Genomic DNA, 14,976 nt, shown 5'->3' with positions numbered 1-14,976 from the left:
TGCCTGGGATGCAGCAGCAACCCTGCCACTCACCTGGCAGCTGGATGGATTCCTGGCAAAGCAGCCTGCCAGGGCGGACACAGGATGCCCATCAGGCAGGAGCAGGGCTGAGGTTTCCAGAACAAGAGATTTAATCCAAGCATCCAGCATCTCCAGCAAATTCTGCTTTCTAAGCACAAAGCTACACAGGGAAATTGTTCGACACTGTGGTTTGTTACAGTGCTGTCTCTTCCCGTTTGGAAACCACCTAAGCAAATACTGATTTAGGGATAAGGGAAATAAAGAGAATACGGCTCAAACTTTCCACTAAATCCCTAGAAGTTTCAGCTTTTACATGCTGTGTTGTCTTTACATAATGAAGTCACACTGCAATTATAAATGAGAGTGACTTGGCTCCACTTGTTTGTTTTTAACTTGCAATTATTACAAGGTTTATCACTTATTTATTACAAGGCATGAAGAGAGCCAGTACTGCAGCAGTGCCAGAAATGATGAACTTCCTGCAGAATGTACTGGCCTGACAGGGGTGAATCAGAAACTAATTAAACTGGGAGCTAGGTTAAGTGCAAGGGAACTGAACCTCAGCTGTTGCAAACAAGCAAAATTCTTCCTTTATTGCAAGGATCTCTATTCATGGATCCAGAGTCTTGCTTTCTGAGTAATAAGAAAGCAAAAAGGAATCAGGTCACATTGCTTTTATTCAACAGGCTTCTCTGACGCCAGGCAAGGAAGGAATTGGTTCAGTCTGTCTCTTGTACTTCTGTGCTTCCACCCAATGATTTGTCAGAATTTCAAGGAAATATGCTATCAGTTCAACAAACACTTAAGCATGTGCCTTACCATAATCGTGCTTAATTCTCATTGACATGGGACTCAAGTGTGCAATGAAGACATTTTCTGAATCACTTTATACTATTATATTATCCTCTTACTTCCCCAGCAAAACACGTGGATGTTGCCAAAGTGTACTCAGCAACAGAGGCAAAACTAATCCCGGAGGTGGCAAATTAGAGAGGCTACGTCCAGGGCAGGGTTAGGATGCTCCTGCTGTGAGGAAGGGACCAACGAGGGCTGTCTTGGACAGTATTTTGCTGCAGCCCAGCAGTGCTGTGGGAAGAGGTGATATGAAATCAATAGCAGCAATGGTCAGAGACCAGCAAACTGCAGGGGTCCAGGGCCCTCCTGGGCGGTGCGAGCGGCACTAGCACAGCTCTGCCGAAGGTTGCATCTGGAGTGGAACAGCTCCAAATCATTTTTATGGGTGATAATAAAAATGTGTTACCACATAATCAACACAAAACAGTGGCAACGGTATCCTTTTCATTAAAACAACATGTTTTCAATGAGCGCTCTGCTGATAAACGCTGTAAAAGATTTTAAGGCATGCACAGAATAATCCAGTATGCTCTTCTATAAATTGACTATGTATACTTAGTAGTCATTAAGGCTCAAACCATAGTAACAAGTTTATTTTTCCTGGGCACAAAATGATAGAGGTCAGGAAGTCTCCAGACTCGAAATTGCTGAGAAATTCTAGTTTTTATGATTAGGACTGAAGAAGTGCCCAAAAGAAATAAAGTAGAAAGAAGAGAACTCTCACAGCCGTGAGATTCACAGAGCCAAACTAAAGAAGGAAAAGCACAAGGGATTTAGTCACATTCAAAATCTCAAACTATACACAGTTCTTTCAACAAGGAGTGTCCTCTCATAAGCTAGCACAACACACAGCACAAATGGGGTCCTTACGCACTATTGCAATAGCACTGGAGCCATTCATCTATTTTCTGTCACGTTCTGTTTTTCTTAAGGCTGCCATTGCTGTAGTCAAGGGACTTGAGGAGAATTCCCACTTTCATTAAACAAAAAAAGAAAGTTTCTAGCCCTCTGAGTAAACTGCTGGAAAATGATACCACAGAGGCTCACAGCCAGCAAGCAAATTAGCAAAATGTGCAATGTATTAAAGTCTCGGTATTAAAATCTTGGTATTTTCTAGTCAATAAGGTTGAGGTAGAGAGAGGGATAACACCAAGTGAAGAAGAACGTGTGGTTTTGATTGGAAATCCTCATTGCAAGTAGCGCCCACCTCTCTTGCTATTACCACTTCCAATACAAAAGTTATGCCTTCATGAAGAACGGAGGCAGAAAACGTCCTAATGCCACCACATAAATGAAATATGTCTTGAAGCCATGCGTAAATGTCAGTTACCCAACCAACCAGAGCAGGGACAAAGAACTAGCTGAAGGGCAGCACATGGTGCCTTTGGTGTCAGGAGGGTAGATCCCTACAGAAGACATGAAAGCCCTTCCTCCCCAGTTTGCGCTGTGCTGCACAAGCTTAAGGATGGCCTCAGCTCAGCAAAACACTCGGGCTTTTGTCTTTTTGCACGTATGGAAACAAAAAGTCAAATCTGAGCCCAAATGGACATGCTGAACTGGAGCCTCTGGCAACAGAGGTCCCACCGGCATGAGGGCTTGTCTCTGGTTTCCAGACCCCACCTCTCAGGCGCAGCTGAACTGGGTCACAAAGCTGGAAAGAACTGAAATGGGGCCACATCTCCTGCCAACACCGCAGCAGGAGACGGGCCCGCCGTAGGAGACGGCGTGTGAACGCGAAGGGAATGCAGAAGGGATAATGGCCAAGGAGCTCGCAGGCCAGCGCCAGCGGCAGAGGTTATTGCCTGCAAAACTCACCCCTGGGCCTTCTGAGTCCCGTGGAGTTGTCGGGCTCACCTCTGTACAGGATCTGGCACTTGCTCTTCTCCTGTGGCTCAAAGCCTGACTCTTCACTGTGGGGCCCGCTCACGCATAGGGCCCTCAGCAGGGACATTAGTGTTATGTGCCTGAAGCTCAGTCCCAGCTTACTCAACCCACCTCCTCCTTTTCTATTTGCCAGCATAAACTTTCTGAACTTCAGACACATACCACATTTCTTGCGTCAGATCAAAAGCTCAGTCCAGGGACAATGGAAATGGGAGGAAGGTTTTCATCTTCTTGAGATGTTCAGTGTCAGAGGACTTTTTTTGGCTTGTAATGGCTTTCAAGAACCCTATTTTGGTGTTCTCGCACATCAAAAGAAGATTTCACAAACACAGCCTCCTCCCATCATCTGTCCTCTGCTTGCATTCCTGACGTCCTATAACTAGTAGGTGCTAGAAACAAGGAAAGAACAGCCGGGCTTCCAAAGATTTCAAAATTGATACAACAGGGCTCAGAATGCTTTTTCTTTGGATAAAAGTCCATGAACATGCAGGGGGAATCATCTGACATAATCCAGATGGATATTATTAATTAATAAACAGGGGATATTTGGTCTCTTGAAGCATTGGTGGAATTAACTCCCCTCCATCCCTCTCTAAAGAGGAGGGAAAGAAGCTGCATGAATCCAGCTCATCAGCTAAAAATTCCAGTGTAAAATAAGATTCCCTTGATCTTATAAAGACACAAGCTGATTAATAATGGTAATTGCATAACTTGTTGGACATATCTTTCTTTATAGCAAATTATTTGGCAAAATATAAGGTTTTTTTAATCATTCATCAAGACACAGAGCTAAACAGGGAGTTTTACAAAATCTGATGGAGAATAGTATCTCTCTTGTAGCAATACAAAACCTGTGAACGCAAGGTTCCAACGCAGATGTAATTGCTTGGTTTCAAAAGCCAAAAGATATTCAGTAAGTGTCCACTAAAATCTGATGAACTAGGTGCCCAGAGAGAACCTGGGTAACTTCATCCTTACTACATCTTAGATGCTTAGAGGCCAAAGGGGACAAGATAATGAGTGCATGGGGGAGTTTTCAATATATTGATAAATTATGTGAGAAGCAGTATCTGATGTCATTGTAATGACCCAATGTAGACAAAAAGGTAAGGTTTATGTCATCACTTATTGCATGGAAGACAGAAATGTGGACCAAAGGCTTCTGCCAATCCACAGGTAGTGCGGTTCATGCTGTTTCTGCAAAGGTATTTTTGTACAGGTTTTCAGGATTTCCAAAAAAGAGGATGCAAAGAGCAACTGTTTCATCAGCAACTACCTCCTGGAGGGAAATGAGAAGACACAGAAGCACAGTCTAGCCTTCTAGCGGGCAATGTTTAGCAGATCAGCAGACTATCAAGGCTTTGCTTGAGAGAGCAGCAGTGACGGAAGGACTGGCAGTGGTCCTACTGGGTCACTGCACTCTGAGGCACCTGGGGAGCTTCTCTGATATTGCCACACATTGGAGATTTACCTCTGCTGCTGTGAGCCCATGGAGCCTGCCATCACAGGCATCCCAAAGTGTTAGAGCCAGGGGAAGAAGCTAGATGTGGAAAGGATCCAGCAATCCTTCAATGCCGTGCAAAGAGCTCATTGCAGAGTGAAGTACACAAAGGAGCTCAGAGTGAAATCAGATTCCCCATCACTACTTTAAAAGACCTGATAAAAGTACATCGGAGTTATAACCTCCCACCCTCAAAATCACATCATTCTTCCTGTCCAATTTATTGCTTGTCACCTGCTGGGGGTGTAGCAGTGCTATGGACGTGAAGCCAGGCCAGCCTGAGATGAACTCAGTCTTGACAAAGTAACATCTGTTCTCAGCAATGGCTTTGAGATCAGCTTCTCACCAGGTGAGGAGCCCTTAGCTCTGGCTGAGAGATTCACATCAGCTAGTTCAAACAGGCTGAGATGCCTTGTGTGCTCTCCTCCTCCACTGAAAAATGAAAAGCTGCAAGAAGAGAGCAGCACAGCTGGAAAAGGGGCTTGGTCCTTCCCTGGCTCACCTTGGTGCAAGCTGAAAAAAAGGACCCAAAGCAATTTTTTCTCTTATGATCATACTTTCCTTATGAAGATCCACTAGAACTTCTGATTGAGAATCAAATGGAAGTTTGCGTGTTTGTGCATGGAATTACCAAAGGATCTGAGCACTTACATCCCTTAGGCTCCACATATACCTCCCTTGCTGAAACCTACTGTTTGTCCACAGAAGTATTTCTCTTAAAAAACAAAACTTGTAAACTGTTCCCAGGTATTAAACAGTCAAAAGCATTTCCTAATGCAGACATAGGATTTGCTTGGCAAATTAAGTTGTATGTCATAGGAAAAGATAATTTTTCAAAGTTATTTTATGAAAATATTAAATCTATTTGACTAAAAATGCCAAACTTGTAACTAAAAGACTTTGCAGGAGGGGATGGTGGAGGAGGAGGTCTTTAAAGCCTTTTCATGGTTCTGGCAAACAATTTACAGCATTGGCCAAGCACATGGAACAGTCTTAGGGGACAGATTGCTCCTTCAATCCAACAGTGATAAGAAATAAGATCCAGCAATTGCTAGACTTAAGAATGAAAAGATTTTAACTGTCATTCTGAAAGACAGAAGCATGCCCAAATGAGAGAAAGGCTGGTATCCAAACTGCCTCAAGCATCCTAATCATAGTCATGATTATTGCTGATTAGAAAAAGGCCAGTGAGATACATGCAAAGTTCAGATATGAACATTGCCACAAAATTTGGTCTGCCCACCCAGTTTTGGTTCATGGTTCCCCCTTGTAAAAATCCATTAGGAAGTTGCATTTTATTCTTAGGGACATTTGTTACATTAACTGACCTATAGAAACTCAGCATTAAATTAAAAACTTTACAGGGATTGATTTAAGTTTGTTTTTGCTACTAGAAACCAGCCTGTTATTATACAGCTACCTGTGAAATAGCCCAAATACTCCTTAAACTCAATGCATTACTGAAGCTGGAGAAGCAGATTCTGCACAAGATCACTGGGAAACCTTAGGGATTAGATAAGACACCTTCCTGTTCAGAACAGAAAATAAATAATTGTTACTGGCAATCACATACACAACATGGAAAATCCATGAAAGTCCTTGAAATATCAAGCAACCGCTAATGTCCACTCTACAGGATCAGCAGCAGACTCACAGCCAAACAACTAGGGCTTCCCTCCCAATCTCTCAGCCATGTCACAGTACCATGAAACATTTTCTATTGTCCAAATATTTCTCCACTACAGCAGGACACTGTTTTATTGTCTATCAGAGAAAGAAAAGACAAAGCCCATAAAACATCCCAGACAGCTGACAGTATTTCATGTAGCTGCTTGGAAGAAGGGGGAGATATAGAAACATTTCATACAATGATTACATTAAAACTCCAAGTGATGGTGCTTTATAATCAAAAGACACAGGGTAGTGAAGGTGCTGTGGGATAATCTGTGCTAAATAAATGGGGTGATTTCATATAAATAGCAATGTATTGATCAAACTCTGTGCACAGTACAAAGATTTTCTTTTAAAACTTTCAGAATCTTTTGCATAGGGAATCACATTACAAGGACTGTTTTCATGCAAAAAATATGCATATCATTTATCAATCACACAATTAATCAATCAGACACTAGATGTGTAATGTTATCTCCCTGCATTAAAGCTGTAAGTGAAATGCCATGAACTTCTCAAAAGCGGTGTCAGGAGATAAGACTGGGTTATATCAACTCAGATCAAATGCTGCACTCAAGCTCCAACCAAAAGCTGGGATTAATACTGCACTGCCCGTAGCTCTGTGGTGGAGTTTATTAAAAGAAACTGGGTGAACAAAATGAGCAGAAATTTTAATGCAGCTGCCTGCTTTCCTGCTAGCACTGCCTGCCGTGGGCAGTGGTGCCACTCTCTACTGACACAGCAGCTCTCTTGAGCTTTGTTGGAGTTTAGGCTTGGTCCCGTGACACAGGAGGGCACTATCAGGCTCAGAAAATTCAGAAAGGAAGGGCTGTACACTCTTCCCACTAAGAAGCTGTGCTGGCCTAAGGGGAAACCTCATATGAAATAAAAGCAGGGTTCATTCTGCTCTCCCACCAATGAGGCTCCCCACAGGGTCAGGGGGTGCTGTAGTCATGCCAAATAAGATGTCATGAGACAGAAGTAAGGTTTGGCATGTTGTGGCTTGGGGACGGTATAGTTTTCTTCCAGCCTGCACACTTTCTTGTCCTTGACCTCAGGCTCAACACCATCCTCCCTGACCTGGATTCCTGTGACCTGTAGATTTCAAGCTCAACCCCATCACTCAAGCTTTCAAATCTTTGGCACCCAAATGGGTCTTGTATCAAGCAAATGGAACAGGCCAACTCCATCCTGGGGAGATGACAGGGTAACTCGAAACAGGGGAGACGAAGATGGAACCTGAATTCATCTCCCTTCACTTCCTTTCCTGCAGAAACATCTCCTACAGCCACAAGGACAACTTAGAGCAGTGTTAAGAAAAGCATACGTGGAGACACGTGGAGAACTTTGTTCTGCTGCACAGTTCAGTCATGTCTCAGTCTCTCTCCTCCCCAAGGGCTATGTAAGCACTGGTCCCTAATGAGTAATTTTTCATTCCATTTGCTCTGTGTTTATTCTTGCTTCTCACTTTCTGATCCAACTCTCATATTACAAAAATCAGAGGGTTACTTTTATTAAATCATTTGGATCCTGATCTTACAAGTTGGATGAACCAACTCACCCTTGTAATAAGAAAGATGAGGCCATTTCTGGTTATATCCCCATTTTTTAGGGGGACAGCTATAAAAGTGTGCAGAAGAGGAGCAGGGAAAGAAGAAACCACAGCCTTGTAGTCTCTTCTTCCATGACTGAGTTTAAGTTTCTTTAACTTGCTCTTCACAGCCACTGGAGGACAAACTTGCATTTTACATATCCTCACACATAACCAAGGGCTCTTGGTTCCTTGTCCCCACTGCAGATGTGTGAGGAAGAGATTGTTTTTCACTTGTCCCTACTCTATTAAAGCAAAACTTCTTACCCAGCACCAATCTGCCCAGGTCCACAGTGCCTTCAGAGGTAGCTTTCCACACATTTCCTCTCACCCTTGGGCCTTGCAGTATTTATAACAAGTCACCAGAGACTCTCTGTGCCTCAAAGCCCTTGCAGCAGGTGCCAATGGCTTTACCTGCTTGAAGCGGACTGGCTACACTGAGGTGGCTGATCTTACCCATTGCCATTCCCTGAGCTCACCATGGTCATATGCTAGGCTGAAATTCAAGAGAGAAAGTGGCAAAGCTCCTCAACTTCAGCTTACTCCAGAAGGAGCAGGCCTGTGGCAGGAAAATCTGTCTCATAGGAAGGATGAAGTTCCCCATCTGCCTTTGCAGAACAAGACAGCAAAAATCAGGCGGGGGATCAGTCTCCAACACTGGCAAGGGATGTGAATGCCCATCCCCATCACTCCTGTCTTCCTCTGAAGAGCTTCAGGCTGTTGTGGTGAAATGAGACATTACAAGAAGACAGTTTGGAGACCTGAGAGACAACTTCACATCCAGATCATCCAGTAAATTAGGGATCTTTCTCCAAAATCCAGAGCAGGAATACAAACCATACTAAACAAATTCAAGCACCTTTTTAATGGTGCTAGCTGTTATTGAATAACAACAACTGAGGTCATTACATTGCTACATAGATCAAACTGAACTTAAATTAACCTGGAAAAAAGGGTGAATCAGCATATTTCTCTTGTGAACAGCACCAGCATTCGTGTAATGTTGCTTCATTCTTCATTTAATTGCTACAGTCAATTTTTGAACAGCACCCACAGCTTTTCAAAGTGGAAGCCAAAAGAGCAAAAGTACTGGGCTGTGCTGCAGAAGGCACCCTTGCAGACACGCAGTCTTTAGTACCTCACAGTAGAAAGAAATAACTAATTTCCCTCTGTAAAAGTAAACCCTTTGATGAGCTTTGCTCCCAACTTGGGTCTCTGGGGAAGCACAGTAAAGTCAGAAGGAAACCCATCACAGCAACAACAGAAATAGCCTCACTGCAGCACTAAAACAGAGACATGATGCACTACGCTCAAGATCAAGAGCTGACAAGAATCAAGTTACCCAAAGCCCCACTCTCAAGAAGGCAGAGAGGAGGTGCTGTGGTCTTGGCTATGGCTGGGACTGAGGCAGTACCAACATCCTTCAAGGGTCATCTCCAGGGTCTGGCTGGCTACATCTTGGCACTGAACTTTTCAGGCATCTGCCTTGCTGTTCCTCATGTTGGAAGGTCTGCAAGTCTACAAAGTCTTCAGCCATCAACACTGTGTTTGTTGATGGTGACTCAGTGCTCCCTCCTGAACGCTGAGCAGGTTGCAGCCATATGGCTGCCAACGCAGGAAGCATTTCCTAAGGACAGCATGTCAGGTTTGCCAGTCAGGAGACAAATGCCTGTTGCTGCACAAGTGTCCTAGGTCAGAGGAGGAGACAACGTGCTCCTGCCTTCACTAGATCTCCCATGCAAAAGGCAAGCAGGCAGCATTTCCCAGATACCACAGACATCTAGCATTTGGTGCCCACACCAGAGAGTGGATTGCTTTCAGGTGATGGGAATGTCACCCGATTTAAACTAGCTTCATATCTGTAAGATAAGCCCACTGACCTGAGTGCAGTTTCACTCTTGAGCTAAGACTCCTTGAGGAGTAGGTAGGACCTCCTTCCTCCTCCATGAAGTCCTGCAAGGGCCCCGGCTGAAGTGGCCATTAGCCTCTTACGCTTTGTTACCGAACACAAGTGCTGAGCAGCACAAGCCAGCAGAGCGTGGGCGCTCTGATGTCAGGACAGTCTTTGGTTATCATGTTCCAGTGAGCCAGATATACAGAAAATCCTGGAAAGTGAAGGAAGGTACAGCTGGCTACAGGCTGAGCATGGGAGGGCTGATTTACATCTCTCTGAGGCTGGTCCCATGTCTTACTTGGATTCGGGACTGCACACGCAGAGGTCAGTCACCAGCCCCTCACTCCTCTCCAAACGCCTCCAGCTCCTCGCTGCCAAAGAACACCCACCTGCCAGCTCCTGCTGCTCAGAAAAACAATCCAGCTCATCTTTGTCCTTTGCACTACAACAGTTGTTTTCACTTGAACAATTCTGCTCCCCAGAATTTCATTCCCCCCACCCCTTCATTTTCCTGTAGTGAAATATAACTGTGAAGGCTTTGAGGAAGTTCCAGACAACATTGCTCACTCGATTTCAGCACAGACAATTCCCAAATTACCATATCATGCACTGGCCTCAAAACCACCACACATCCACCACCCCCCTCCACAAAGGTTTCTCCCAAAATTCTTTTATGTCATTGATAACCATCAGTTAATGAATAATAACAGCAGCACATGCCTTAAAGGGACCAAAACACTATATCTAACAGCCAGGACTGGGCTGTCACAGGAGGGACCACAGATCAAAGGGGAACGACTGACTCAGCTGCTTTGTTGCTAGACTGGAACAATTTATCTGAATCCCAGTAGGTGAAATTAAAACAATTTGCAGAAAAAGAACCACAATGAGAAAGTCTCCCCTTAACATTTGTCTCCAATAAATTATGGATGAAAGCCTCCCATCTTTCAGAAAAGGGATAAAAAAGCAGGACTGGATAGCACTTGAAGAACAGGCTAATGAAGAACTGTTCTTAGAAAAATCTACATACCGTTACTCCTCTGTTCTGCACTCTGTTGGTAAGGTTTCTACAGGCATTTTTAGCACGAGAGACCAGAATCAGTCTGCATCTTCCCTGAGCCAGGGGAATCACTGCTTTACATCCCCATGTTATCAAACAGCTGAAGGCAAGAGATTTTTCATACAGCTCTGTCTGCCCTCTATTTCTGAAGCAAAACCTGAGCCAACGTGTTCCAGTTGAGAGCAATGAGCTATTTATTATTTATTAGCAGCTGCACACTTGTGACAGCGGCAAGCATGGCCCGAAGGCATCATCACATCCATGGCAAGTCAGCGAGGCTGTCATGAGATCCAGCCAGAGACAAGGTGGATGCGGGGTCAGGGCAGGCTTGTAACAGGCAAAGACAGTGATAAGCGTAATGGCAACACATGGCATGCAATTTCTCAGATCCGAGCACTATTTAGGAGGAGCTGAGCTGAGCAGCCGAAGGGAAGAAGGGAGGCAGAGATGTGGCCACATGGGAAGTGGAAGGAGATGGGCTGGAGGTGAGTGATGCCCATGTGCACAGTGGTGCTGCCCTCGTTTCCTGGGGCAGAACCACCACCAAAGCATATTCCTTGCTGTGAACAGAAGGACAGACACCTGACCTCTCCAGGGCTGCCAATTCGACATCTTTTTCATTGGCAAGTCTTGGAAATTTTTTGCTAAACAGAATAAAGGCGAGTCCTTACCTTGGCCTCAAGCGTGTTTAGCCTCTCGGTCATATCTGCTAGTCTCGTGCAGTTCATGCATTCTAGAAAGAGCAAAACAAAATGATGTGAAATTTCTATGTACTTTGCATTTTAATCCATGACTTTCGGTCTGCAGACCCTGATCCCTTTTTGATCCAAGGCACACAGAAAAGTGATTCAAGATCAGTTATGAGGGGAAAGTAAGTACTCAGATCCATTGCACAGGTAAACAGCCACAGCCACGTTACGTGAACCTTGTTTGGGGATGTTTAGCAGGGCAGAGCGTGAAGCCAAGTTCCCAAGTAGAAGGTAAATGAAGAAAAAAACAACTTTTCATGGTGACAACCAGCACGACCTGTTGTCACCAGCAGAGACACTTGTTATGCCACTGGTGCAAGCTGGTGTGGCACACGCTCCCACCTCACAGGGTATCAGGCTGCACAACCACTACTCCATTCAGCTCTGTGCTGTACCCTCTCCTATACTATGTCCTGGCCAAATACTGAGGAAAGCAATGAACATTCAAACTGCCCATCTCTGTGGAGTCCTGCTCCATCCCTGGGTTCCCAGGCCCTGTTAACACTGACAAGAAATCATCAGTCTCAGTGACAGCAAGAAAATCCAAGACAGACCCCCGATGCAGGCTGGAGCTGCAGCATGAACTGGTTTCCGTCTCACTTTGCTGCGTAGAAGCAACAGATAGGCAGCAACCACCAAAGGGGTCTTGACAGGATGCCTTATCAAGAACAAACATTAACATAATGGGCTCTGAGTGCAGTTTAAAATGATCGCTTGATACAAAGAACATCACTTATCTAAACAGAAGGCCTGCTGCTTTGCTTCTGTTTTCATTTCAGCAATTTGAAAGTGAGAGAAGGAGGATAAAGCCCTGAACAGAGATTTAATCAACAAGGCACTTTCCCAGCGCTTTGCAGCAGTGTTGAACTGCCCATTCCCATCTCTCAGAGAAGCTTCTCAGACTGGACCACTCAGCTATCATGACTCCTGAAGTGCAGCAGTTTTTAAAAAGGGAAAGTGACTTGCAGCATGAAGTATTTCAGAGAATAAACCATCCATATTCAGGTGATGAATCACTGCCATCTCATGTCCCACAGAGGAGAAATACATATCTGTGTGCATTTCTGGACTCCTTAAGTGCTAGAGCCAGTTTTCATTGACTGGAAGAAATATTTAACCCTGATATATTAAAAAAATATTAAAAATATAGAAAAATTATTAATTATTTCTATATTAAACATATAGAAATACTTAAAATTTTCATTTCATGGAAGAAATATTTAACCCTGATATTTCCGTAGGGCTGGGGAGGTTGACCTGTAAAATTCTTGAGCCCCGTAATAGACCATTCAGGTGCAGCTCAGGCTGAGGTTGTAAGGATGCAGGGGATGTTGAGTAAACCCAGTGCCTACCTATGACAAGGAATAGGTGAACATGGGTTTTGGCCTGACTAAACATCTCCCCGACACCTGGGACTCAGTTGTTTCCCCTAACAAGCTTTGTCCCCTTTTGCACAAGGAGCCCCAAGGAATCTCTCCAGTCTTCACCCACAAACACTTCCCAGTTTTATGAAGCACATGGTATGTACTGATGGCTCTCAGCCATGCAAAGATTTTAGCCCATGGCTCGGAGGGCCAGGATGCTTGGCTGTTCCACGTTAGTGATTTACAGTCTAAGAAGATTGCTTGAATGCTAATGGCAACCAATCACCCATTGCATAAACCTTCCAAAGAAATTCTCTTATTGACCCTCTATGAGGAGCTGCGTAGCTTCCCAAAGGAGCTTCCACCTCACGATACCTAACATTTTGCAGACAAAGCATCTGATGATTCAAGAACACTTAGATTGAGGGATTTCCTCACAGGTCAGTACTGACATGGACTTTTTTTTACCAAACAGGAAATAACATTTGTTTATTTTTATTCTCTGCAATAGATTTGGGCCAATATTTTTTGAATTGGCCCATGAATACGTAAGTGCCATAAGTGCATTGTCCCACAATGGGTGGGGCTTGTTTGGTCTGGATCTGCTTGTGGTGTGTACAACAGGGAATTACATTCTGCATGTAACCAGCTTCATGCTTTTGATCTTGCTCATCCCCATAGAAAGATAAGACTGAATAAATCCAGTGCTCCCAAGAGTCGAAAGGCGTACCAGATGTGTTACAGAGCAAATAAAATATGGAGTCCTATTCTTCCTTCTGCTGGCTTGCACCTATTAAAAACTCCCATAGATTTAGAAAGACTGACTTGAACTGTCTGAAAACCATCTCTGTGCATAATTTGAGATGGATTGATCATTTAAGCTCTCTTTGAAGAGCTCATCTCATAAAAAAGGGCTTGTACTACCCCTCTGCATAGGGGTGAATCAACCAGCTCCCAGTGGGGAGGATACTCTGATCGTCTCCGCCAGACAGAGTGTACAAACAGCACCAGTCCAGCAGCCCTCTCTGCTCTGGAAGAGTGTCTCAAAGAGCCGTCTCAGGTGCGTTTGCAGCACACAAGGTTAGATTTAAATGATCAAAATGACAGAAGTGGGGATGAAGCAGCAGTGCCACTGCATGGTGAGATTTGTACTAGTATCATCTTCATGTCAGTGATGCCTGCTGAAACATTTGGAAAACACAGCTCAGGTCAGAAAGAGAACTACTTAAGCTCAAGTTGGATTTGAACTCTGATCCTTTCCCTTGTGAAATGCCTGGAAACCCAGATCCACACCCAAGGTACTTAGCCTGGACCCAAAAAACATTTAATTAATCCAGAAAGTGGACGTTCTAATGCAAAAGATCTTCTTACTAAGGGAAGCCATCCTGCCAGCAAATCCTTATGACATTTATTTTGCTAACCAACAGACGGATGATGCTTTCAAACACAGAGATGAATGCTCACTACTGCAGTTACAGAAACTACTTTCAAAGCTTGCTCACAACACACTGGGGACCAGGCTGCTTCAAGGCCTAGGGTCATTATCTGTCCTTGCAGAAAGCCTGAGAATGGTGGTGACAAATCAAGCTAATAAACATCTTCCTTGACTACTATGCACTGAAGTATTTAGTGTCTAATCCAGATGACTGGTGGTCCTAAGACCTGGGACTCTGAAGCTGCATTTTCTGACCAGGGTGAAAGCAGTCTGCTTTATTAAAACGAGCTTGAGGATCTCACATCATTATTTCATGTGCAACGAATATAACGTTGGGGCAAACACACATACTCTCTGACCTGGAACTCCAGAGCAGACGGTTTCCATATCTGCAGAAACCCATCACTTATTGCTACACAGAACCACAGTTTATTTCCCTCATATTCCTAGTTGGCAGATTTGTATTTTTCCAACTAAACTCCAAGAAAGGAGTTGTGATTTCACTCTATGAAGCCCAACCTCAAAACACATGGTAGGATTTGTTTTAGAAGTGTTCCAGCAGGGAGGATAAATAATTGAGATAACGAACAGGAGACTGTACCAGCACGTCGCGTGACACCCAGTCCGTCTCCGTAATGCCTTGCTGTTACTGTCCTAGCACAGCTCTCCCTTCCCATTCCCCCTCTCTGGCTGTGTGGGTAAAGCAATGCAACTGGAGGGAAAGAAAAGTCTAACATACCAGAGATGTGGTAGACTCGGCGAAAACAAGTCATGTACCCTGTGCCAGCAGTGACCCACTTAACCCTGATCCAGTGGTTGCTACGTTTGACAGATCTTCGATTAAAGGATGAGCCAGTGTCTCCAGCGCTGCGGCTTTGCAAATGGGCACCGGGCTGTAAGCCTGTGGCTTCCACTCCACATATGCTCCTATGTCAAGCGATTTACAGCTAC

At 44.4% G+C, this 14,976-nt stretch overlaps 1 protein-coding gene across 9 annotated transcripts in view; it reads right to left on the bottom strand.

Annotated features, from left to right (window-relative positions):
* The window catches only part of COL26A1 (collagen type XXVI alpha 1 chain), a 193,574-nt gene that overhangs the window by 33,161 nt on the left and 145,437 nt on the right, over window positions 1–14,976 (bottom strand). For all 9 annotated transcript variants that reach the window (XM_074890330.1, XM_074890322.1, XM_074890324.1 and 6 more), the window contains one exon: window positions 11,149–11,210. In XM_074890330.1, the coding sequence (XP_074746431.1) occupies window positions 11,149–11,210 (62 nt within the window). The remainder of the gene's footprint in view (window positions 1–11,148; window positions 11,211–14,976) is intronic.

The sequence above is a fragment of the Strix uralensis genome, chromosome 20 (genome assembly GCF_047716275.1).
Source record: "Strix uralensis isolate ZFMK-TIS-50842 chromosome 20, bStrUra1, whole genome shotgun sequence".
NCBI lineage: Eukaryota > Metazoa > Chordata > Aves > Strigiformes > Strigidae > Strix > Strix uralensis.
Note: the sequence above shows the minus strand (reverse complement) of the source record. Positions and strands in the feature narration are given on the sequence as shown.